Source organism: Terrapene carolina, unplaced genomic scaffold (genome assembly GCF_002925995.2).
Source record: "Terrapene carolina triunguis isolate 2854851 unplaced genomic scaffold, T_m_triunguis-2.0 Scaffold89, whole genome shotgun sequence".
NCBI lineage: Eukaryota > Metazoa > Chordata > Testudines > Emydidae > Terrapene > Terrapene triunguis.
This window is the reverse complement of record NW_020664440.1, coordinates 28,887,426-28,909,421: the sequence shown is the minus strand read 5'-3', so window position 1 is coordinate 28,909,421 and position 21,996 is coordinate 28,887,426. Positions and strand designations below refer to the sequence as shown.

The window sequence follows — 21,996 nt, the reverse complement described above, 5'->3', positions numbered from 1 at the left end:
CTGCCCCATGACTGAGGCTCCCAAGTACTATCCAGACCAACTTCCTAGTCCCAGGGAGGCCTGACCTGTCTCTGCAAAACATCTAGTTCTATTGAACAGGGTGACCGTGCTGTACTGCTCACCAGCACTGCAGTGGGGGGAGGCGTGTCTCGGCTGGAGGAGCAGCCATGGGCTGGTAGCTGGCCTATATCCTCCCTCTGCACAGATCAGTGTGGATAGCAGTGAGTTCGACCTGCCACCCCCCGCAGCCCAGAACCTGCCCCTGCGTACCAGCTGGCCCGGGACCAGGCTGCTCATTCTTGTGCAGTTTCAAATCAACCCAACTGGCTGCCTGTAGGAAAGTCTTTATTGAATAAGGCAGAGGGGAGACAGCTTATTACACAGCAATAGTGTCTAGGACAGACAGCACCCAGTGCTTTGCATTAGAGCAGAGGGCACAGTCCAGTCCCCCATTAAAAGGGGCTGATAAGGGATGCTGATGCTGGGCTGCTCCATCTTAGATGAGGCCTCCCAGCTGCTATAACTTTACTCCTCCCCAGCCCCCTCTTTACAGCTTCAAGCAGCACTGCTGCCTAGAACCCCATTTCCCTCTGCCCCAAGGAGCAGTGCCACTCTTTCCCCCAGAGTGGGCTGGGTGAACAGTGAAATAACCATGCATTGGGCACAACAGGCCCAGCACCTTCATCTCTAGTGAGCTGGATGCTGCAGCAACTCATGGCTCAGACAGCAGAGGTGATGGAGGGAAGAAATGTGTCCCCAGCAGGGGGCAGCACTGAGGCAGTTCCAAGCCAGCTGGAGCATTCCCCAGGCTGGTGGATGTGAGTTCAGGCCCCAGAAAGCAGTCTTCTTCCTGCTGGATCAGGCTCCTCCTGCATGAGGTGTTTAGGAGGCTAGATCAGCTTTCCTGCTCTGGGTCACTATTTTTCTTTCTCATCCTGGTCACTGGCCACCGCTGCCTCCTCCTCACTGTCGTCCTCGCTCTCTGTGCAGCCGTAGCGCAGTCTGTTCGTGTTCACAAACAGGTCACTGTCGTCGTCTGAGTCCTCTTCCCCAGAGGAGCGGGCAGCCGTTTGCTCCCCTTCCCTGCTGCAGAAAGGGGTGGCTGTCAGTTCTAGGCCTGTGGCCCTAGCCATCACCTGGCTTCCTCCTTGGGGCAGCGGCCCCCTGATCGGGGCACTAGCCTAAGACTGGAGACCTGGGTTACCTAGGACTGGAAGGGACCTTCTGGACCAGTGAGCCCCATCCCTGCTATCGCAGCCACCCCGTCGTAGAATCCCAGTCAGACCCATATCCAGCTCCCTCTGTAAACTCATTGGGCTGTTTGCCCCCATCCCCATTCCAGAACCTCCCTCAGAGGGGCTGAAATGTAATTTCCAGTCTAATTTATTCCTGGACAGTTAAGCAGCCATCCCCCTCCTTTCCCCACTCACCTGGCCTCAGAGCTGGGCTGACTTTCTGCAGTGTCAGAGAAGGCCTCAGGCCTGTGGGAGGAAAAGGCATGAGATGATAGAACAGCCCTGGCTTTGAGACAATGGCTCTGACATTTCCCTTCTAGGGAGGGCTGCCGAGAATGGGATATGGGGCCTTTCCTCTCCACTCCAGCCCCTGCCCAGGGCATGGGACTGCTTCAGCCAACACAGCCGCTGCTGTGCAAAAGGGGCCACTAGTAACCCCAGCACAGACCGATTTTTCCCACCAACACAATCGACAGACAAACTACTTTGCACCAAAACCCAAACTTGTGGCAAAACCTCATTTGACAGTTTTTCAGTTAAACTAGAACCTGAGACTTGGTTTTGGCCAAGTTAGTTTTCAAAAGTTTTGTAGAGGGAAACTTCCTTTACTCCATCCCTGCCTCCCTCATGTTAAGGAGTCCTAGATCAGGTGGCTAGAAAAGGGATCATCTAATCTGACTCCTGTACAACAGGCTCTAGGACTGCTCTGAATTAATTTCTATTCAAACTACATCAAGTCTTTCCAAATCACCTCTGAGCTGGATTTAAAAATTGCCAGCACTGATGAATCCACCACAGCCTTTGGTCAGTTGTTCCAATGAACCCTCTGCTTTCCAATCTGAATGTGTCTAACTTCAATTTCCAACCATTGGCTCTTGTTCAATGTTTGTCTGTTAGATTGTAGAGCCTATTGTCAAATTTCTGTTCCCCATGCAAGTACATATAGAGTGGGCTCAAATCACCCCTTAAGCTAAGATTGAGCTCTGGAGTCTGTCACCAATCCTTATATTCTTGTGGCTCTTCTCTGCCCCCTCCAATTTATCAACATTCTTCTTGAGACAAGATCCCAGCAACAGTCACAGCAGCCCCAAACTGATTATAAACAGCATCTGCTGCCAAAGCAATGGGCCCCCTGCTGGAGAACTACCACCCCATCTGCATCCAATGCCCATGGAGCTAACTGCTCTGCTTCTATTCCTACAGCTCACGAGTGGTGGGAATCAACCCTCAGCCCTAGGCTCAGAACTGAAGCCCAAATTGAGCAGTGAAGGAAACTAGTCCTTGGAACAGCTTATCCAGGGCTGGGGTGGATTCTCCGTTAGGGTGGTCTAGGGCCACTAGCCCAGCATGGGGCAGAGCAGGGTTCAGTTCCTGGTTCTGCTACTGCCCTTGGGCGAGTTGCTTTGTGTATCTTGTGCCTCAGTTTCCTCATCTGTAAAAAGGGGCTAATCCTTCCTTACTGGGCAGGGCTGTGAGGAGAAATCCCACAGCAAGAGGCGCTGGGATTCCATGCTGAGTGTCATGAGTAAATCTATGCCAGGGAGGCTGGGAGCTTTCTAGATTCCCCAAGACTGGCCCACTTGCTTCAGAGGGGGAAAGATGTCCTGCAGGCTCCTCTTCCTACAAGATGGACCTTGCTCCTGACAGCCCAGGCAGGGCTGGTGACACATGGGCACCACTGGGGGGAAGCAGCAAGGCTCAGGGAGGGATATAAAGAGCAGAAGGGACCAACTGATGAAATCTCAGCCTCAGGAGGGACACTCAGGCCTGGGCCAATCCTCACTAACTCTTTTCTCCAGCACCTTGGTGCCAGAGGGGCAAGAGCAGGGAGTCTGGGAGCTCAGGCTCATCACACACGCACGCATCCTCCCCCACGCCTCCAACTCCTACCAGAGCCCTTCTTTCTTTAGGTACCGCACATGGTCCTTGTACAACACAAAGTTGATCTCAGCCTTCACCTTCTCGCCCTCTTCGATGGGGTCCACTAGCAGAAAGTCACCTGCAATGATAGAGGGACAGAGTGGGGAGTTTGGCTGGTTTAGGAGATGGGGAATGGGATACAGGGCCTTTCCCCTCTAGGGAGTGCCAGCTCTCATCTAGCCCCAGAGTGGGGGGACTGGTGGGCAGGGAATGGGACACAGAGCTTCTTCCTCTTTTGGGGTGGGGATTCCAATCTGTGCCCAGGGGAGGTGGGATATGGGGCCTTTCCCCTCAAGAGGTGCCATAAACCCAGCTGCACTGTACTCACCTCGTTTGATCCAGATGTTCTTGCGGAATTTTGTGGGCATGCTCACTAAGAATCTAGTCCCCTCGGCTGTTTCCACCTCATGGAGGTTGTTTCCTGGGGTCCCCAGGACCTGGCAGAAGGAACAAGGGGGATTAACCACAGGAGCTGCTTCCCGAGGGAGTGGATTTTCCAGCACTTGGCACCTACAGATTAGGGCCTGTCTCAAAGTGATGCTCTAGCTCAACCACCAGAGCTGGGCTGGATGCAGGAATGGCTGTGGGGGGGTATTCCATGGCTTGACTTATGCAGGAGTTCAGACTAGATGATCAGGCTCCAATTTTGGCCTTGAAATCTTCTGCCCATGTAGGGCTTTCAGATGGCTCACACTCCACCTGGTCTGCTTACCCAGCAAGACAATGACTGGCTGAAGCCCTGAAGCATGAGATTGGACTGCAGTCGCCTTCAGCGAGCAGGAAGGGATTTTCTTCCCCAATGCACAATTGGACAGATATATTCGGGGGTTTTCTTGCCTTCCTCTGAAGCAAGGAGCTCACCAGTGCTCAAGGGATATGATGGCAGGAAAGTGCTGAGATGAGACATGCCCAGATGCTCCTCGCAAGCAACCCACACCCCATGCTGCAAAGGAAAGTGAAAACTCCCAAGGTCCCAGTGGAGCCCAGCTAAGCAGGGTTGCTCCCTCTCTCACCCGGACAATCTGCTGTTGAGGAGATGGCACCACGTATTCCTCCAACACCTCTTTCACCACATGCTTGCGTTTGGTTGCTTGGGACATCCTGGTGCGTTAGCCCTCAGGGACAGGATCCCTGCTGGGCGGGTGAAGTGCTGAATGGCTGGAAGGCACACGTGCTCTGGAAGGCTATAAGGAGAGAAGGAACAGTAGAGGGAGAAGAGTCTTGTTGCGTCTTCCCAAGATCAAATAAGCTTCTAAAGGCAAAGAGTCCCCCAGTGAGAAGGGCACTGGGCTGGGAGCCAGGAAATCTGGGTTCTGTTGCAAGCTCTGCTGCTGACTTTGGGCAAGTCCTTTTGCCACTCAGTGCCTCAGTTTTCCCTCCCCCCCACAGACCCTTTGTCTAGATAGAGTACAAGCTCTTTGGGGGCAGGGACTGCTTCTCACTAAGTGTCTGTGTACCGCCAGGCATGATGGCATCAGGGTCTGTACAGCACCCAGTACCATGTAGGCACAGAGTGCCTGCCAGCCCCTTAACTGAGATCAAGGCCCCATTGTGTCAGGCACTGCATAGACACACAGTGAGAGACAGTCCCTGCCCTGAGGAGCTTGCAGTCTAAATAGACAAAGGGCAGGAGAAAATGAGGCACAGCGAGAAGGGTTATGGAGGGGGCAGAACAGAACCCAGGCAGCCCTGGATCCCTGGCCAGCACCCTGCCCACTACACCACACTGCCTATCCATCAAGGATGTCCCCTTGATCTTAGGTTATCAGAAAAGGTTACTAGAGATGCCCCATCTACTTTCTCTACTCCCCCCAGGATGGGGCAGAGATTGCCTGCTCTCCCAGGAAGCCAGCAGCATCACTACCTGCAAGGTACCTGTTTGGGGGATAAAAAGAGGCTGTCCGTCTCTGATAGTTGAGGATCCAGCACTGAATTCAGTCCTCGAGGCATCCACCAGCATTGGACACACTGGAAGAGGAACAAAGACAACTCTGTGGGTCATGGAAATGGACTGAGACTCCCTCACTCAGGAAATGAGGCAGCTCCAAGATTCCTCCATTCTGCTGGAAAATTCCAGGCCAGGCTCCACACGTTGTCTCCCGTAGTAATAATTCCACTGAGAATGTTTTAGCCGTGAATCTCAAAGTGCTTTAACACGAGGAGGTCAGGATCATCAATAGGGAACTGGGGCACAGGATGGGGAAGGGACAACACAGGGCAAACAGTGGGAGGTGAAGCTGAGGCAGAGATGGAGCAAAACACAGAATAGATCCCAGGCATTTTGAGTGCCAATTGAGTACACCATCCCACTGGGCCGTGGAAAGATTGCCAGCAATTCTGCTGATGATTGCATGAGAGAGATTAATTCTTCAGGGCTGAATCAGCTTCCCAGATAAAATCTCATCCACATCAGAGAATGAAGCAAAGACCCCACAGAGACCATGGAAACCAAGAAGAGGTTGATCCTGCCACTTTGTGCCATAACCCTGTTATGGTTTCCTTGCAGTCAGAGACAGACGAATGGGGTCGAGTGAATGAGTCACCTCCGTGACTCAGTTTCCCTCACTTAAAAAGATGGGGATAATGCCTGCATCATCAGTCCGTGCTGAGATTTATGCCAGCCCTGCCCTAAGCATTAGACCCCTCCCACACACACACCTCCCAGAGCTGGGCTGGAACCCAGGAGTCCTACCCCCTCCCCCATCGCAGAGATTAGTCCCATTTGATTCTCCATCTCCTCACCCAGACGCGAGGACCAGGTCCCTCCCAGGGCTATTCCATGTCACGGGGGGGGGGGGGGGGGGGGGGGTTCCTGTTGCCCTAACACCCGGGGGGAGAAAACTGGTGTGTGTGTCCCTGCCGCCTCCCCCTCTCCCCAGGACGGGGGTGTCCCTGCCGCCTCCGCTGGAGCCTCCCGTCCCTACCTCTCTCCACATGGGACTGAGTCGAGTCAACCGCTTCCGCCTCCTGTGCTCCCCTAACCCTTCCCCGCTCCACTTCCGGGTGTTCCGCTCGCTTCCGGCTCCTGACCCACTTCCGGGCGCCTCCTCGCCCTGCCCTCTCGGCCCCAGCTAACGCACGGGGCAGCCCGGGGGCGTTATTATGGGATGGAAGGGTTGTTACGGGCCAGCCCCAACGACAACAGGCGGCGTCAGAGGCTGGCCTCCGCCCATTGGTTACTGCCGGCGGAAGGATTAGTGGGTACCATCGAGTTTTCAACTGGCTAGAGTGTAGATTCTGAACTCTGTGGTTCAAATGTGGCTGGAGCGTCCCTTGGAGGGCGCTAGGGCTGTCAGGACTCATAGAGCGGATGTAGCCTAGAAAGAGTGACGCTGTACTCTATGGTTAAAAATGTGGATGGATCGCCCCTGGAAGGGCTGTATATAGCGCCGCCTACTCTCTATGGTTATATGGGGCGCGAAGAGGCGCGCGTCCCGGCGTGGCCCGGAAGAGGAAGTGGTGTTTGCGCAGGCGCGGTGGGTGGCCGGTTGGGCGGGAGCGGCGGTGGCTGAGGTGCTGCAGCAGCGAGTGGAGCTGGTGAGTCGTTGCGGCGCCGGGCGGGGGCCTCGGGCAGGGTGAAGGCGGCTGAGGGCGGGGCGGTGTCTAGGGGGGAGCCTGAAGGGGCCGGGAAGCAGGAGCTTAGGGAGGGGTAGAGGCTGGGGATGTCTCTGGGAGGGGGCGGTCTGGCGGGAGGGATGGCGGCGGCGGGTAGAGCGGAGGAGGGTGGTGTTGAGGGGTGGGGTATATGGTGGGGCTGGCTGTCTCTATGGGGGTGGGGTGAGTTAAGGAGAAGAGGGGTCAGGTTGGAGTGTTTGGGGCTGGGGGGGAGGGGAGGGTTTCTCTGTAAGGATTGGTGGGGCTGACGGTTCCTGGAGGGAGGGCTTATCTATAGGGGGAGGGAAGGATGGTCTCTATAGAGCAGTGGTTTCAGACCTTTTAAAGTACAAGATCATTTTTTGAATTTAAGTGCAACCTAGGATCTACCCTGCCCTTTCCCTAAGGCCCCACCCTGCTCACTCCATCCCCCTCCCTCTGTTGCTCGCTCTCCCCCACATCACTCACTTTCACCGTGCTGGGGCAAGGGATTGGGGTGCGGCAGGGGATGCAAGTTCTGGGCTGGGGTGGAGGGGTTTGCAGTGTGGGAGGGGGCTCTGGGCTGAGCTTGGGCCAGACGGTTGGAGTGCAGGAGGGGGTTAGGGGTGTGAGCTCTGGGAGGTAGTTTGGGTTCAGGGCTGGGGCAGGGGGTTGGGGTGTAGGAGGGAGTACAGGGTGCTGGCCCCACGCCTCTCCTGGAAGCTGCCCGCACGTCCCTGCACTGTGCCCCCTGGAGGGGGGGCATGGCAAGCGGCTCTGTCGCAACAGCTCCCATTGGCTGCATTTCCCCATTCCCGCCCAATGGGAGCTGCAGGGGTAGTGCTTGCAGGCAGGAGCAGTGTGTGGAGACCCCCTGACCCTCTTCTCTCTCTCTCCCCCCCCTCCCCCCCACAGGGACATGCTTGCCACTTCTAGGAGCAATGTGGGGCTGGGGAAGGTAGGAAGCCTTCCTTAGCCTTGCTGCGCCACTGGACTTTTAGCAGCCAGATATGGCAATCTACTGATTGTTGACCTCTGCTATAGAGGGTAAGGCCTGGGAGCTCTGTGGGGGTGGGTGGGCTGATGGTATCTGGGGGAGGGTTGAGTTAGTGCTAATGTTAATCCTTACTTAGTTCTTATCATTAGTAGCTCTCAAGAGATTTGTAAAGGAGGGTCAGTGTCATCCCCCATCTTACAGATGGGGAAACTGAAGCACAGAGTTGAAGTTAGGCCCCCGGGTCAGTAGCTGATCTGGGAATAGAACCCAAGTCTCTTGAGTCTAGTTCAGTTCTCTACCCACTGGGCTATGTTCTAGGGAAGGGAGGGGTAGAGTGCAGGTTTCTGAAATTATGGAGTTTTTTTTGTAGAGGACAGTGCTCAGGTTGAGTTAGGGAGAGGAGGATCTTTAGTGGTGAGAGAGGGGTTGGGTTATGGTGGGTGTGTCTGGAAAGGCTAGGAGTGTCTGTAGTGATGGGTGGTCTCTGCTGGGGCTGAAAGTGGCTCTGGGCAGGATTGGATTGGGAGCGGATGGTGGAAGGTGTTTCTGAATGGGTGGAGAGAGGATCTGAGGGGAGGGAGGTGGGGATGAGGGTGTCTGGGGGAGGGAGGGTGTCTTTCTGGTGAAGGAAGGGTGAGGGTGTGCATAGGGGAAGATGCATCTGGTGAGGATGGGCCAAGAGCAGGATCTCTAAAAGGGCTGAGGGTGTCTTGAGGGAGGGAGGAAGGGGGTGCAGAGTCAAAGCAAGGGGCTTGTTGGTATTTGGCGGCAAGGATGGGGCTGAGAGTGCATGTGGAAGGGAGGGTGTTATCCCTGAGGTTGGGTGCTCTGCAGAAAGTGGGGAATTCAGGGGGCTTTGGTGGGGCTGTCACAGATTCACAGGGCTCTTTACAGCCTTGGACTAGTCCCTGGAATGACCCCTTTACTGTATCGACCCCTTTAGGGTCATGCTCTCTCGCTGGGGTAAGTCCCGTGGCTTCACCGCCTCCTGGGATTGAACCTCAGAGCCTTTAGCACCCCCGCTAACTCTGTGAGCTTCCCTCAGTGAGTCCACTCGAATTGGACACCTGGGGAAGACTCACACACCCAAAGGGAGCAATGGAGCCCTGACTTCCTGACTCTAGAGTGACTAAGCCAGTATTAAAACAGAAGGATTTATTAGAATACTCCAGGAGCTGACTGAGGAGATATCTGAGCTGCTAGTGATTATCTTCAAAAAGTCGTGGAAGATGGGAAAGATTCCAGAGGACTGGATAATGGCGCTATATTTGCCCATCTATAAAAAGGGAAATAAGGACAACCCAGGGAATTACAAACCAGTCAGCTTAACTTCAGTACCCAGAAAGATAATGGAGCAAATAATAATATATGGAGATATACTTATCTCATAGAACTGGAAGGGACCCTGAAAGGTCATTGAGTCCAGCCCCCTGCCTTCACTAGCAGGACCAAGTACTGATTTTTTGCCCCAGATCCTTAAGTGGCCCCCTCAAGGATTGAACTCACAACCCTGGGTTTAGCAGGCCAATGCTCAAACCACTGAGCTATCCCTCCCCCCATAAATAATTAAGCAATCATTGTGTAAACACCTAGATCAGGGGTGAGCAAACTGCGGGCCGGATCCAGCCCGCTAGCCATTTTAATCCAGCCCTTGAGCTCCCGCTGGGGACGCTCCATGTGGCTCCTGGAAGCAGCAGCTTGGCCCCCTCCTGTGCTCCAGCCATGGAGCAGGGGTTGGGGGCTGTGCCACACAGCTCCCAGAAGCAGAGGCATGGCCCCCCTTCTGGCTCCTACACATAGGGGCTGTTACCTCCGTTCCCCTAAAAACCAACCCAGGGTCACACTTGTATTAGTTTTATTACGATGCCGCTGTTGCATCCGATAGAAAAGAGATGGAGCTTATCCACACACGCACACATTCACCGCATTCATACCCTCATGCACCCACACACTTACACAGGCGGAGAGTTACCGGAGACAGCATGGAAGCTGAGAAGCCAAAGTGTGGTAGATCTGGTGTGTCCGCCTGCGGTCATGAATCCAGGCTGGTGAGCAGGTCAAGGAGCAGCAGCTTGTGTGCATGCCTTCTTCCTTTTTCTGGAACTGAGTGGCTCCTGTCACGTACACTGAGTTTCCTTCTGTGTTTGTCACCGAGAAGCATTCCCAGATCAGTTTCTTTCATGCATACCAGGTTCTTCTTTTCTTTACAGCACCCCATGATTGCCTTCTCAGGGCAGATTATATCAGACACACTTGGCTCCTGTCTCCGAGCTCTTTTCTCCTTGTAGTTCCTTTCCACCCAGTCCCACATACACTCCCTTGTTCACACTCTCTCTGAGGGATGGGATATTACAAAGCTTGGAAGTTCATACAAGTGCTAACTTGAAAAGGTTACAGAGCTTACAAAGGTTACAAAACTTAAAAGGCTCTGCTAACAATCACTGAAGTTACAAAAAGAACAGGAGTATGTGTGGCACTTTAGAGACTAACAAATTAGAGACTCCAGCCCACGAAAGCTTATGCTCAAATAAATGTTAGTCTCTAAGGTGCCACAAGTACTCCTGTTCTTTTTGCAGGTACAGACTAACACGGCTGCTACTCTGAAACCTGAAGTTACAAAGTCTGCAAAAAGGTTGCAGAACGTAATGATACAAGTTACAGATCTTACAATCACATTTGAGCGGAGGCTTTACATAACGGGCAGCCAGGGGCCTCCCCTCTGCATGCTCCCCCCACCCCAAGAGCCGCCCCTGCAGCTCCCATTGGCTGGGAACCTCATCCAATGGGAGCTGCAGGGGCGATGCCTGCGGATGGGGCCATGTGCAGAGCCGCCGGGCTGCGCCTCGCGTAGGAGCCGGAGCGGGGATATGCCGCTGTTCCCTGGAGCTGCTTGAGGTAAGGGTCGCCCGGGGCCTGCACCCCTGACCCTCTCCCCGTGCCCCAACCCCCGTGCCCCAGCCCTGATCCCCCTCCAGACCCCTCAATCCCAGCCCGGAACTCCCTCTTGTACCCCAAACCTCTCATCCCCAGCGCCACCCCGGAGACCTCACCCTCCCACAGCCCTGCCCCAGCCCTAATCCCCCTCCCGCCCTCTGAACCCCTCGATCCCAGCCTGGAGCACCCTCCAACACCCCAAACTCCTCATCCCCAGCCCCACCCTAGAGCCCACACCTCCAGCCGGCGTCCTCACCCCCTCCCGCACCCCAACTCCAATTTTATGAGCATTCATGGCCCCCCCCATGCAATTTCTATTCTCTGATGTGGCCCTCGGGCCAAAAAGTTTGCCCACCACTGACCTAGATGATGATGATAAGCTGATAAGTAACAGTCAGAATGGATTTGTCAAGAACATATTGAGTCAAACCAACCTAATATCTTTCTTTGACAGGGTAACAAGCCTTGTGGATAGAGGGGAAGCCGTAGATGTGGTATATCTTGACTTTATTAAGGCTTTTGATACTGTCTCGCGTGACAGTCTCATAAATAAACTAGGGAAATACAACCTACATGAAGCTACTATAAAGTGGGTGCATAACTGGTTGGAAAACTGTTCCCAGAGTAGTTATCAGTAGGGCTGTCAAGTGCTTAAACAAATTAATTGCGCTTAAACAAATCAATTGTGCTTAATAGAAAACCATTTATTTGTAAAAAACTTTGTTTTTGATTACAAACATTTGCACTGTAAAAAACAAAAATAGTATTTTTCAATTCACCTAATACAAGTACTGTAGTGTAATGTCTTTATCATGAAAGTTTAACTTACAAATGTCGAATTATGTACAAAAAAACCCTGCATTCAAAAATAAAACAACGTCAAACTTTATAGCCTACAAGTCCACTCAGTCTTATTTCTTGTTGTTCAGCCAATCACTCAGACAAACAAGTTTGTTTACATTTGCAGGAGATAATGCTGCCCGCTTCTTGTTCACAATGTCACCTGAAAATGAGAACAGGCATTCACATGGCCCTGTTGTAGCCAGCGTCGCAAGATATTTATGTGCCAGATGCATTAAAGATTCATATGTCCCTTCATGCTTCAACCACCATTCCAGAGGACATGCGTCCATGCTGATGATAGGTTCTGCTCTATAACAATCCAAAGCAGTCCAGGCCAGCGCATGTTCATTTTCATCATCTGAGTCAGATGCCACCAGCAGAAGGTTGATTTTCTTTTTTTGTAGTTTGGGTTCTGTAGTTTCCGCATCGGAGTGTTGCTCTTTTAAGACTTCTGAAAGCATGCTCCACACCTTGTCCCTCTCAGATTTTGGAAGGCACTTCAGATTCTTAAACCTTGGATCGAGTGCTGTAGCTATCTTTAGATATCTCACATTGGTACCTTCTTTGCATTTTGTCAAATCTGCATCAAAAGTGTTCTTAAAATGAACATGTGCTGAGTCATCATCTGAGACTACTAGAAGATGAAATATATGGCAGAATGTGAGTAAAACAGAGCCAGAGACATACAATTCTCTTTCAAGGAGTTCAGTCACAAATTTAATTAACACCTTATTTTTTTAATGAGTGTCATCAGCATGGAAGCATGTCCTCTAGAATGTAATGTAGTGTAATGTCTTTATCATGAAAGTTTAACTTACAAATGTCGAATTATGTACAAAAAACCCCTGCATTCAAAAATAAAACAATGTCAAATGTTTTATGGTGGCCAGAGCATGAAGGGACATACGAATGTTTATCATATTTGACATGTAAATACCTTGCAATGCAGGCTACAAAAGTCCCATGCGAACGCTTGTTCTCACTTTCAGGTGACATTGTAGATAAGAAGTGGGCAGCATTATCTCCCGTAAATGTAAACAAACTTGATTGTTTTAGCGATTGGCTGAACAAGAAGTAGGACTGAGTGGACTTGTAGGCTCTAAAGTTTTACATTGTTTTGTTTTTGAGTGCAGTTATGTAACAAAAAACTACATTTGTAAGTTGCACTTTCACGATAGAGGCTGCACTACAGTACTCGTATGAGGTGAATTGAAAAATACTATTTATCATTTTTACAGTGCAAATATTTGTAATGAAAAATATAAAGTGAGCAGTGTACACTTTGTATTCTGTGTTGTAATTGAAATCAATGTATTTGAAAATGTAGAAAAAAATCCAAAAATATTTAATAAATTTCAATTGCTATTCTATTTTTTTAATATTGTGACTAAAATGTGATTAATCGCAATTAATTTTTTTGAGTTAATCATGTGAGTTAACTGCGATTAATCAACAGCCCTAGTTATCGGTGGTTCACAGTCAAACTGGAAGGGTATATCAAGTCGGGTCCCACGGGGATCACTTCCAGGTCCAGTTCTGTTCAATATCTTCATCAGTGATTTACATAATGGCATAGAGAGTACACTTACAAAGTTTGCGGACGATACTAAGTTGGGAAGGGTTGCAAGTGCTTTGGAGGATAGGATTAAAATTCAAAATGATCTCAACAAACTGGAGAAATGGTCTGAAGTAAATAGGATGTAATTCAATAAGGACAAATGTAAAATACTCCACTTAGGAAGGAACAATCAGTTGCATACATACAAAATGGGAAATGACTATCTAGGAAGGTGTTCCCCAGAAAGGGATCGGGGGCTCATAATGGATCGCAAGCTAAATATGAGTCAACGGTGTAACGCTGTTCCAAAAAAAGCAAACATCATTCTGGGATGTAATAGCAGGAGTATTGTAAGCAAGACATGAGAAGTAATTCTTCCACTCTACTCCACATTGATTACGCCTCAACTGGAGTATTGTATCCAGTTCTGGGCACCACGTTTCAGGAAAGATGTGGACAAATTGGAGAAAGTCCAGAGAAGAACAACAAAAATGATTCGAGATCTCAAAAACATGACTTATGAGAGAAGATTGAAAAAATTGGGTTTGTTTAGTCTGGAGAAGAGAAGACTGAGAGGGGACATAACAGTTTTCAAGTACATAAAAGGTTGTTAAAAGGAGGAGGGAGAAAATTTGTTCTCCTTAACCCCTGAGGATAGGACAAGAATCAATGGGCTTAAATTGCAGCAAGGGCGGTTTAGGTTGGACACTAGGAAAAAATTCCTAACTGTCAGGGTGGTTAAACACTGGAATAAATTGCCTAGGGAGGTTGTGGAATCTCCATCATTGGAGATTTTTAAAAGCAGGTTAGACAGACACCTAGATGATACTTAGTCCTGCCTTGAGTGCAGGGGACTGGACTAGATGACCTCTCGAGGTCCCTTCCAGTCCTATGCTTCTATTAGATGTCTGGAACACAGCTTAGAAAGTCCTTGGTTAGCATAGAGAATAGCAAGTTACAGGAAAGTCCATCTGGGTCAGTCCAGAGCTCTCCCTGACCCCCGTTGAGTCCCAGTCCAGAAGTTGAGAGTTTGCTTCCAGCAGTCCACACTGAACAAACCCCAATGGCCCCACTTTGTCTTTTGTTCTTGTTCCTGGGCAAACATTGTTATCTGGTCTCCTCCTCAGGCCTTTGCTCTCCAGCTGCTCACAACTGGCTGGTTTCCTGCTGAGGGTGGGACCCCCTGTCATTAGTTGCCAGGTACCAAATGGTGAGGCAGTTGTAATGGCCATTGTCTGTTGGGACTCTCCATGGGCATGGGTCCCCCTGGACCCAGACAGCCAGGCCTCAGTCATACCTGTATCTCTGGGCCTCTGCAAAAAGCAAACAACCCTTTCCCCCCACCTACTTAACCAGGTACCACATAGGGAAACTGAGGCACACACAACATTCACACAAAATATTATGAAAAATTCCCACTCCATCACTGGGGGTCTCTAGGAAGGCTGAGGAGGAGAATGAGGTTGAAGGTATCTGGATGGGGCTTAGTATTGAGGGGCCTTTGCAGGAGTAGGTTAGGGAAGAGTTGGGGATATCTGCATGGGAGGTTGGAGGGGTCTGCTGAAGGAGGCTGGGAGCTAGTGGGCGGGAAATCTGGAAGGGGAATGATGCTGGAGAATTTGGGCGGTTGTTGGAGGTAGGGAGAGGTGATCTCGGGAGCCTTGGGGGGTAGGACAAATGCATGGGGACAGGACTGGAAGCACTCAGGTGTTAGATAAGTTTTGTTGCTTGGGGCAAGAGTCCTGGAAGGGGGTCAGAAGTACTGGGAGGGGGGAGCAGGGAAGTGGGCTGAGACTCCTGGGTGGAGGAGGTTGGTCCTGGGACATCAGTCTCCCTTCCCAACCCTTAAAGCTTCTAACTAAAACCATGATGTGTCCAGTCCTCCCTCTGCCTGTGCGGTGTGTATAAGGAAGCTGACTAGGAAAAATGCCTCAAGAAAAACCTTTGCTCCATGAAAAGTCCAAGGCTACCATTCTCTCCTCCTGACAGATCAGAGTGTGATAGACTTGAGTTACAAGACTAGGAAGTTGGTTGATTCCTGATCTGGGAATTCCCTCTCCTGTGGACAGAAAATGTAAAACGGGGGGGCAGTTTTAAGTACAAATAACCATTTTTTGTATTTTTGACTACTTTTGTTGACCACGTACCAAAGCTCTGTGAGCTTTTATTACTGCCTTAGCTATGTGTTAGCACCGTGTGTTCTGCTCCTGGCATCTCGGTAGATGAGTCCATTTCCAGTGGCTTCATTTGTTCTCATTAGACTGCAGGTGTCTTGTTTACCCGTGTGTGCAGACAAGTCAGTGAGCTAACGCTGTGGGCGAATATTTCAAATATTAATTTCAGAATCCTGGGTAAAATTTGACACTAGTCGCCAGGTTTCTTGGAAGCTATTTTTATTGGCTTCTTCCCAGAAAAATAAAACTTCCGCACTGTACGAAACAGATTTCTCTCCTCTGCTCCTGTGATTCAGGCCTTGTTTATTTTAAGTAATTTACAATTTCTACAACTACAATGGAAACTAAAAGCTGAAGTTGGGCATCTGTACAGAGGTAAAATTGAAATATTTCATCCAGTCTCATTATTGCAGCTGAGAGCTATGATAAAGGTGTTAGGCTTCCTACAACTAATTAATATTTTTATATTACAATAGTGATCAAAGGCTCTGCTGTGCACGCTCTGTACACAGACAATTCTTGGCCCATATTCCAATCTTCCTTAGTTTTTTTTTTTTAAAGCTAGAAGGGACCATTAGATGTATTTTGACCTCCTGCATAATGCCAGCTGTAGAATTTCACCAGTTACCGCTATATTGAGCCCAATAACTTCCCTCAGTTACATTCAGACTGGCGTGCATGACAGAGGAGATATATATAGAACTTGTATATACATCCCCTCTTCTATATATAGCGCTGGGCACTAGCCATGCAGTTTATAGCTATTCTGAAAGTGATCTGTGTGCTTGAACAGTGTTCTCAGAGGTTTGGCTGATGGCTGTTAATGAATCTGAATTGTGGTCTCTCTGATCTGTGGAAGACCTGTTAGAATCTGAGATCACAACTAAAAGGGACTTTTGTGGGCATCTGTCCACAACGGAACCACTGGTATCTTACTATGATTATGTTGTGGAAAATTGACCACACGGTTGATTTTGGATCAGACAGCCTGAGGCTCCTTTACTGATCAATCAAACATGCATGCATGGGGAAATCAGCCAAGGCAGCCGAACAATCCCCCCCCCCCCCCCCGATAAACTGCGAGAGTTTATATAGGATAAAACCACAAAAATTACATATACTTCCTTAAAGTTTTACATCCATATAAGGAATAAAGCAAAGCAAGCCTTTTCTGTTTTTCCTTACTTTTGCTCTTTGCGGTTTCTTGCTCTGTCACCTGGCAGCAAATAATCATAAGCTGTTACAAAGGTTAATTCTACTTTTATAATTTCTGCAGTTAGTTCTGCTTTTATAGTTTCTACAGTTCTGCTTTTATGATTTCTCTTTACCCTACCTTTTCTATCTCTCCCCCCCCCTTTCTACCTTCAGGCCATACTTTACACACTGCTTAACTAAGTTTAGGCCCTGACCATTATTCCTCCACAATTAGTAGGATCTTGTAAATCGTAAGTACCAGCACTTGTTTCTGTCCTCACTTAAAACTTAGAGTGGATAAGATCTTTTGTTTTGCACCAAAATATATTTCACACACATTCAAGTCCCCAAATCCTGACTGAGTGGGTGTAGTTAACATTGATCTCTGGTCCAGCAGGATTCAGGGCTCTGTGGCACATGTTGTCTCTTATTACAGTGTCTGACCTTCTCTTCTTTTAGATCAAGCACCAGCCAGTATGTCGTCCACCTCCCAGAAGCACCGGGACTTCGTGGCTGAGCCCATGGGGGAGAAGCCCGTGGGAACTCTGGCCGGCATTGGGGATGTTCTTGGAAAGAAACTGGCGGACAAAGGCTTTGACAAGGTCTCTGGAACCTTTTTTTGCGCAGCTCTCTGTATCTTTAGAGGGGTGAAGTTCAGAAAGCTCAGCTCTGGCTGGGTCAGTGGCTTGAGTGAAACCATGTGGGAAATTGGGGCTTGAAATTGATCCACCAGCAATTCTGGAGCATCTTGGATAACTCCAAGGGGCAAAAGTTCCTTTTAAATCATGTGCCAACACAGGGCACCTTCTCCCTGCGATGCTCCTGTCACAAGGGGAGCTGGCCCTTTGAGGGGATTATGGCTCTTCTAAGTGTAGCCCACCTCCCCTAGTGGAGAGAGAGGATAATTACATGCTGGGGGAGCATGGGATTTAGAACCAGACTTGTTGGGAGGGGGTAGGAAGGCAGCCTGAATTCAGGGAGAGCAGATGTGGGATTGAGTGCTCCATTAAAGAGCAGACAGAACAGCCAAGGAGGAGGCCTAGGCTGTTCTCCAAAGGTTGTAGGTGGGCCTGGGGTAGATGACAGGGAGAAGGGCCTGCTAGAAGAACTGCAGCAGGGATGGGACTAAGACAGGGGTGGGCAAACTACAGGCTGCGGGCTGGATCCGGTGCCTCAGGGCTTTGGATCCGGCCCGCAGGATTGCCACTCCCGTGGAGCCGCGGACCCCGCGCCACTTCAGAAAGCAGCTGGCACCACGTCCCTGTGGCCCCTGGGGGAGGGGGGACAGAGGGCTGAGCGCACTGCCCTTGCTTGTGGGTACCTCCCCCGAAGCTCCCATTGGCCGCGGTTCCCCATTCCCGGCCAATGGGAGCTTCGGGGGAGGTACCCACTCGCTCAGCCCTCTTCCCCGGGGGCCACAGCTCGCTCAGCCCTCTTCCCCGGGCCCGCGGTGCCAGCTGCTTCCCGAAGCGGTGCGGGGTCCACGGCGCCACGGGAGTAGCAATCCCGTGAGCCGGATCCAAAGCCCCGAGGGGCTGGATCCGGCCCACTCCAGGTAAGCGGTTCTGGGCCAGAGCCTGCACCCCAAACCCCTCCTGCACCCTGCCCCCCCACCCGCCGCCCAGAGCCTCCTGCCTGCACCCAAGCCCCCTGCTGCACCCCACACCTCTCCTGCACCCCAACCCCCTGCCCTGAGCCCCCTCCTACATCCTGCACCCCTCTTCTGCTCCAACCCCTTGCCCTGAGCCCCTTCCTGCACCCAACCCACTGCCCCAGCCCTACATTCATGGCCCTGCATGCAATTTCCCCACCTAGATGTGGCCCTCGAGACAAAAAGTTTGCCCACCCCTGGACTAAGAACCTCTGCATCAAGAGTGTGAGCCAATTAGGAAGGCTTGGTGGGGGAGAGATCTGTGGTTTGAACTCTGGTTTATTAATGTAGACTCCTGAAAAGGAAAGGATTAGTGAGAAAACATCTGCTGTCTGAGATCTGATGAACTAGAGAAGGGGAAACTGAGGCAGGGCCCAAAACCACATTGGGCAAGTCCTGCTGTAGTAACAAGGTTAGAAACAGGACAAGTGACAATCTGCCTTAACCAGCATCTTCCTTAAAAGATCACTGTCACATACTTACAGGATTGCTCAGGCACTCAGAGTTGGAAGAGCAAGCCTGACCACAGCCTAATCCCTGTTACCTCTTCAGAGGTTCTAAAGCCCTTAATTCCCCTTTCACCAGAATTGATATGCCTCGTAATTGTCATAAATACAAAAGCTCCAGGCAATCAATTCTCCAGACCCTTGTTTTAAAATATCCATCTGCCCTGTGATGTGGAATCCCTTGTATGTGGAAGGAAATCCTTTCACGCACTGTCAGCTTGAGTTGTAGAGATCAGAGATCCCAGCTGCTGTGGTTCCCATGAATGCAAGACTTTTATTTCTACCTTACTTCTATGCCCCCTAGAGGTCACCCTGAATAATGGCTCTAGATGTTCACAACTAACACCAGACTGCATGCTTGTAGGGGTTGGAAGGATAGTGCAGTTGCCCGGAACTCAGGCCTGGGTTCAACTCCACCTGAGCCACAGACTTCCTATGTGACCTTGGGCAAATCCACACTTAAGCTTCTTTGGCGTAGCTATGTCAGTGAGGGGTGACTTTTTTGCTGACAGCTAGGTTGGATAAGTGTAGAGGTTGTTACACCTGCAAGAGGACTGTTCTGCCAGTATGCAGTCTATCCTGGGAGGGTTTGCTGTTATAGCTGTGTTGTCAAACCTTAAGTTTAGATAAGGCCTTAACTTGCCCTGTGCCTCAGTTCTCTGTCTGTAAAACAGGGATAATGTTCCCATCATTCACTTTCCTGCGAGGTTAAAGCCCATTGATCTGTGAGGTACTCAATTGCAAGTTATGTTAGTATCGAGATTGAAAACCCCTGCCATAGAGCAAACTGGGGGTCACGAGGTTATTACATGGGGGGGTTCGTGAGCTGTCAGCCTCCACCCCAAACCCTGCTTTGCCTCCAGCATTTATAATGGTGTTAAATATATTAAAAAGTGTTTTTAATTTATAAGAGGGAGGGTCGCACTCAGAGACTTGCTATGTGAAAGGGGTCACCAGTAAAAAAGTTTGAGCCTCTGCTCTATGGGACCGTGTAAAAGCTGTTCAGCTATCACGTACCCTTTAGAAACCAATCAGTGGACAACCTGGGGCTGTCCTATCCTCTCCTCCATTTAGCAACAGGTTTTGTGTGTATATTAACTATCAGTTGTGATACCCTTTCCTTTCTGTGCTCAGGCATATGTGGTACTTGGGCAATTCCTGGTTCTGAAGAAAGATGAAGAACTTTTCCGGGAATGGCTGAAAGACACGTGTGGAGCCAACGCCAAGCAATCCAGAGACTGTTCTGGCTGCCTGCGGGAGTGGTGCGATGCCTTCTTGTGAATATTGGCTATTGTTGCCTCCGCACCAGCAGTCACTATTATGGCTTTCATAGTTAGCAGGGGGGAAAAAAATCTTCCAAACCCTTCCACTTTGTACCCAATCCAAAGGGCAGAATGAAATTAATAATTTATGGAAACCCCGTGGCATTTAGAATGTCTATTTACATGGCTCTGATTTCTAGCCAGAAAGAAAATAATTGTTCCTAGAACCTGCCGTTAATGTAACTGACAAGATTTCTTCTGGGGAAAGGGGGGGTAATGTTCTATTCTACACCTTTGTTAGATCTGTGTTTGGATTTTCTAGATACAAGGTTCCTCACTGTTTCAGACCAGCTAACTCCTAAAGCCTTAATAATCCGCATGCTTGTAAAGGGGAGCGCTTCTATTGTCTTAATTCGAACTCTCATTGATATGCAGCTTGCTCACTGTTAGTTTAAAAAAAAGTTGTGGTTTTAAGCTCATTCTGGCTTATTTCTGGAGCAGTTATTTGTGGACCCTCCAGATTGTTTTATGCCACTTGGCTTTCTTTGGAAAAGTAACAGTGGAAGAAAACATTGTAAAGTTTTTTTTAAAAACAATAAAAATCAGCTGTGTTAATATTCCAGAGTTGCTCTTGGTTTAACCTGTTTCCTAGGGGATCTGGGAGATGGTGGAGCAGATGTAGATGGGGTGTTGTTTGCAGAAGGGCATAGCACTATGAAGGTGGGGCACATGCTCTTGGAGGCTTAGATCTGGGCTGGAGAACAGGCTGCTGGGAGCTGGTGTTGAAAATCTACTCTGAGCCTGTGAAGGACCTCTGTCCTGCTTACATTTCCCTGAGCTTGTTAGAGGTACTGGCCATTTAAGACATTGTGTTTCTAGCCTTTCAGTTCAGCTCCAACTCTCCTTAAATCCTTATGTCACCTGGTAGCAGGACCCCAGGGTGTCAGGTCTTCCTCCAGCTTGTGGAGTGCAAGAGAAGGGATACCTGTTTTGACTGGCAGGTTTCCCCCAGCTGTGTTACCCTAGTCCTTGGGGTTTCTGTTCCGGCACCTTGGGCAACTTCCTGCCAGTTTGCTGCCTGACACAAGGTAGTCCTCAGCCTGTCAGACAGCTGTGCCCCCTGCCTGGGATGCAGCCCATTATCCAAATGTTGCTGGTCACCCACTTAGCTGGAGTTGGGGAGATAGCTATTCTGCCCCTTAGCCCCTTAGTGGCTGTGACAATGGGGTTTATATACCCCATCACAGAAGGCTTGTCCCATTTTTGAGGGGGGCAGGCTGTGAACCAGTAACTTGCCAGACTTCATCTGGTGATAGCAATGGTAGAAGCCAAAGTAGTACTGAAAGGGCTCACATACCATTGTTATCTAAGCCTGCTTGGAGCTGTCACATCTCCCTATGGCTGAATATTACACTGGAAATGCACATTCCACGTATGGGCAAATTCCATGGGGCAGAAAAATCTTATCACAAGAAAGTGTCTTGGCAGCCAAGAGCCACTCATTGTGTTGGGAAGATTGGCAGAAGCACTGGCCAACATAATCACTTCTACTCTGCAGGTGCTCAATCCTCAGGTGGTGAGGATGGGCCGTGGTACCTAAGGTAGTTCAGGCAGCTCACGTAGGGGACAGGCTTAGAACTTAAAACTACCTTGGCAAATTAAAGTATTCATCTGAAATCAAGACAAAATTCAGTAAAGGCAAGTGCAAAGTATGCTTAGGAAGTAAAAACCAAATGAACCAATACATGACAGGGAAGAGCTGGCTAGGTGGTTGTACTGCTGAAAAGGAGCTGGAGATGAGAGCTGATTACAAATTGGACATGAGTCAACAATGTGATGCAGCTGCAAAAAAGTCTTAATATTCTGGGGTGTTAGCAGGAGTGTTGTATGGGAGGTAATTGTCCTGCTCTACTTCACACTGATGAGGCCTCAGCTGCAGTACCATACTCAATTGTGGGTGCCACAGCTTAGGAACGATGTGGACAAACTGGAGAGAGTCCAAAGTCTTAGAAAACCTATGAGGAAAGATTTTAAAAACTGGGCATATTTAGTTTTAAGAAGCAGGGGACTGTAATCAAGCACACAGGGAATCTCAGCTAGCTGTAGCTATGTAGGGCTCATGACATGGGGTGAAGTGGGGCTGATTCTG

At 49.9% G+C, this 21,996-nt stretch overlaps 2 protein-coding genes across 3 annotated transcripts; one reads left to right on the top strand and one right to left on the bottom strand.

Annotated features, from left to right (window-relative positions):
- Window positions 1-342: 342 nt before the first annotated feature.
- EIF1AD (eukaryotic translation initiation factor 1A domain containing) lies at window positions 343-6,171 on the bottom strand. 2 transcript variants are annotated; one of them, XM_024210747.3, is made up of 7 exons: window positions 6,080-6,171; window positions 5,031-5,123; window positions 4,169-4,339; window positions 3,484-3,592; window positions 3,126-3,234; window positions 1,431-1,481; window positions 343-1,086 (listed from the first exon to the last, which is right to left on the bottom strand). In XM_024210747.3, the coding sequence occupies exons 3-7, from the start codon at window positions 4,253-4,255 to the stop codon at window positions 918-920; spliced, it is 525 nt and encodes a 174-aa protein (XP_024066515.2). In that variant the 5' UTR covers window positions 4,256-4,339; window positions 5,031-5,123; window positions 6,080-6,171; the 3' UTR covers window positions 343-917. The 2 variants fall into 2 exon arrangements, with proteins under 2 accessions (XP_024066515.2, XP_024066517.2); XM_024210749.3 differs by having other exon boundaries at window positions 343-1,083.
- A 462-nt stretch (window positions 6,172-6,633) lies between these two features.
- Window positions 6,634-20,469, top strand: BANF1 (barrier to autointegration factor 1). The gene is made up of 3 exons (XM_024210741.3): window positions 6,634-6,692; window positions 16,888-17,030; window positions 19,720-20,469. The coding sequence occupies exons 2-3, from the start codon at window positions 16,905-16,907 to the stop codon at window positions 19,864-19,866; spliced, it is 273 nt and encodes a 90-aa protein (XP_024066509.1). The 5' UTR covers window positions 6,634-6,692; window positions 16,888-16,904; the 3' UTR covers window positions 19,867-20,469.
- The last annotated feature ends 1,527 nt before the right edge of the window (window positions 20,470-21,996 follow it).